This window comes from Calidris pugnax, unplaced genomic scaffold, assembly GCF_001431845.1.
Source record: "Calidris pugnax isolate Ruff unplaced genomic scaffold, ASM143184v1 scaffold566, whole genome shotgun sequence".
Lineage (NCBI taxonomy): Eukaryota > Metazoa > Chordata > Aves > Charadriiformes > Scolopacidae > Calidris > Calidris pugnax.
Window position 1 is genome coordinate 28463 of NW_015091314.1, and position 2534 is coordinate 30996.

General features: G+C 63.8%; 2 protein-coding genes across 2 annotated transcripts in view; one reads left to right on the forward strand and one right to left on the reverse strand.

The window, feature by feature from the left end:
- The window catches only part of METRN (meteorin, glial cell differentiation regulator), a 15402-nt gene extending 15043 nt beyond the window's left edge, over positions 1–359 (reverse strand). Inside the window, exon 1 of the mRNA XM_014960893.1 lies at positions 243–359. Coding sequence (XP_014816379.1) covers positions 243–359 — 117 coding nt within the window. The remainder of the gene's footprint in view (positions 1–242) is intronic.
- FBXL16 (F-box and leucine-rich repeat protein 16) overlaps positions 7–2534 on the forward strand; it is a gene marked incomplete at its 3' end in the record, with an annotated part of 23006 nt that continues 20478 nt past the window's right edge. Inside the window, exon 1 of the mRNA XM_014960894.1 lies at positions 7–153. The remainder of the gene's footprint in view (positions 154–2534) is intronic.

Here is a 2534-nt window from a genome sequence, read left to right on the forward strand (position 1 = left end):
GGAGAGGGAAAGGAGGAGGAGGGGGGGAGGGATTATTTTTTTTTTTTTCGGGTTTTCTTCCCGGGGGGGTTGTTGTGGTTTTATTTTTTTCTCCTGCAACCAAAAGAGGACGGGCACAAGGAATGGCATGAGCTTCGGGAGACGGTGCGGGAGGTAAGAACCGCTCGGGAAAATCCTTTACAACACAAAGCCGGTGCCGGTGCCGATGCCGGTGCCGGTGCCGGTGCCGGTGCCGGTTTTACCGGCACCGGCACCGGCATCGGCATCGGCATCGGCATCGGCATCGGCATCGGCATCGGCACCGGCACCGGCACCGGCACCGGCACCGGCACCGGCCCCGCAACCACCCCCCGCCGCATCCCGCATCATGGAGCCGCGTTATATAACGGCGGCGGAGCCGGCCCGGCCCCGGTGCTCCCGGTGCTCCCGGTCCGGTGCGCCCCCCCCTCCCGCTCCTTCCCTCTCCCGGTAGCTCAATTGAGGATGGTGGTCCCGTTTCCCCCCCAAAATGATGCTGCCCATCTCTCCCCCTTTTTGGGGAGCAGAGAGATGCTTTTGGGGGGGGAGTAAGGTGGTGCCCCCCCCTTTCTTCCCCCATGGTTGAGCATCACCGGGGTTGTTGCGTTGGGTGGGTACTGGGGGATGTTTTGGGATGAGGGGGGGTCTAGGGGGACATCGCCGTGGGGACAGGGTGGCTCGGGTGTGGAGGTGGTGAACTGTGCCAGCCCCCAAAACTGGCTCTTCTCCTCCTTGGTGGCACCTCCCCAAGTCTGCAGCCCAGCACCCCAAAATCCTGACACCCCTCGAAAGCCTTGGTGGGGTTTTTCCTCCACAGTGGGGTGACACAGGCCGGGGGAAGGGACAACAGGGATGGCCACCCCCCATCTCAGGGCCCAGGGGATGGAGGAAAGGGGAAGGCCCTGGCTGGGATGGGAGCGAGGGGGCTGAGCCCCCCAGCAGGGTCCCACAGGGCCCAGCATGGGGCCAGGGACCCCCCCAGCAGCTCAGGATGGGGGCGAGGGGCAAGTTGTTTTGGCAGGACAGGGAAGAGGGACAGGCAAAGGGGTCCAGGGCCTGGGGGCTGAGCCCCATGGAAGGGCTGAGGGAAACTGAGGCACAGGGTTGTGACAGGAGCCAGGTGGAGACCCCGATGATCTTGTCTGGATGGGGGTCCGAGGGGGCCATGGGGCACCAGGCCGAGGTGCTGGGGCGGCTCCGGGTCTCAAGCATCTACCGGTGCTGGTGGGTTGGCAGTGCCCGGGCAGTGTGGGCCAGAACATGGCAATCCCTGCAGCAGGGACACTCCTGCCAGAGGTCCTGCTCCACGACCACCCTCTGCCCGGGCTATGGGGGGGGTCTCAGGCCCTATTTGCAGCACCCAGGGGGGTCTCAGCACACGGCAGGATGGGAGCAGTGGGCGCAGAGCGAGCGCCGTGCTGTGCTGGCATCTCCCCTCCTCTGAAAGCTGGGTGCTGATTTCACTCCGGCTACCAGGAAGAGGGAGGGAGGTGGCTTTGGAGTGGGGAGGACTCGCTTGAGCATCCATTTTTAATGAGCTAGATATCTATTTTTCTCCGAGCTGGCTTCCCCCACATCGATCCCTTTGCCATCCGCCGGGCCTACTCTCCGCCCGGTGCCAGCGGCTCCACGGCCATCTTTTCTTCCCAAATCCTGTTCCCAGGGATGGGGGGACAGTTGTTTGGGCTGCGGTGGCACACGCAGGAAAGCTGGAGGGAGGAGAAAAGGGTCCCCTTGTCCCCTCTGGTGTGGTTACCCCTGTGTTGACCATCCTGTGCAGATGTGACCACGCTCCAGCCTGGAGAAGGGAGGCCGGAGCAGGATCACTTTTGGTTTGGGGGCTGGATCCCACCTTCACATGTTGTGGGTTTAAGCTCTTCCTGGCTCAGGCTCTGGCAACTCCATGCCAGAGGTGCATCCTCCTCCCCGTGCCTCAGTTTCCCCATCCACAAGCCAGAGTGAACTCCCTCCTGGCCTCTGGCTGTGGGTTGTGGCTGCTCCTCACCAAGATCCGTGCAGATGGAGCAGCTCCTGGAGAGGAGAAGGGGGATTGGGGTGGTGAGTGGGTGCCGATGGCGTGGGAGGGAGTGGGATGGGGCACGGGGGCGAGCGGGGCCCCTTCAGCAGCATCCCACCCCCACCAAACCTCTGCCCACCCGCCACGGCCACGTTTTCTGGGTGCTCCAGGGCCAGCGGCGCAGAGGAGGGGGACAGGGCTGAAGGGGACAGCATTTGGGGAAGGGGCAGGTAGGAAGAAGCTGTTTCTCCGGGGTTTCTCCCTGCTGCAGGTGTGACCCGTGCCCAGCTCCTGGCCAGGGCAAGCAGGAGGCCCTGGGAGCAGGATGAGGCCAGTGCCTTTTCTCCCAGGATGGCTTTTTGGAGCCAGCCTTGGCATTTAGCACCCACGATGCCCTGCAGTGAGGAGTCCCATGGCCAAACGCCCCCTTCCCACTCTGGTGTCCCCAAAACCTGGTGCTGATGGCCCCTGCACTGGGCAGGCACTTGCCCACCTCACC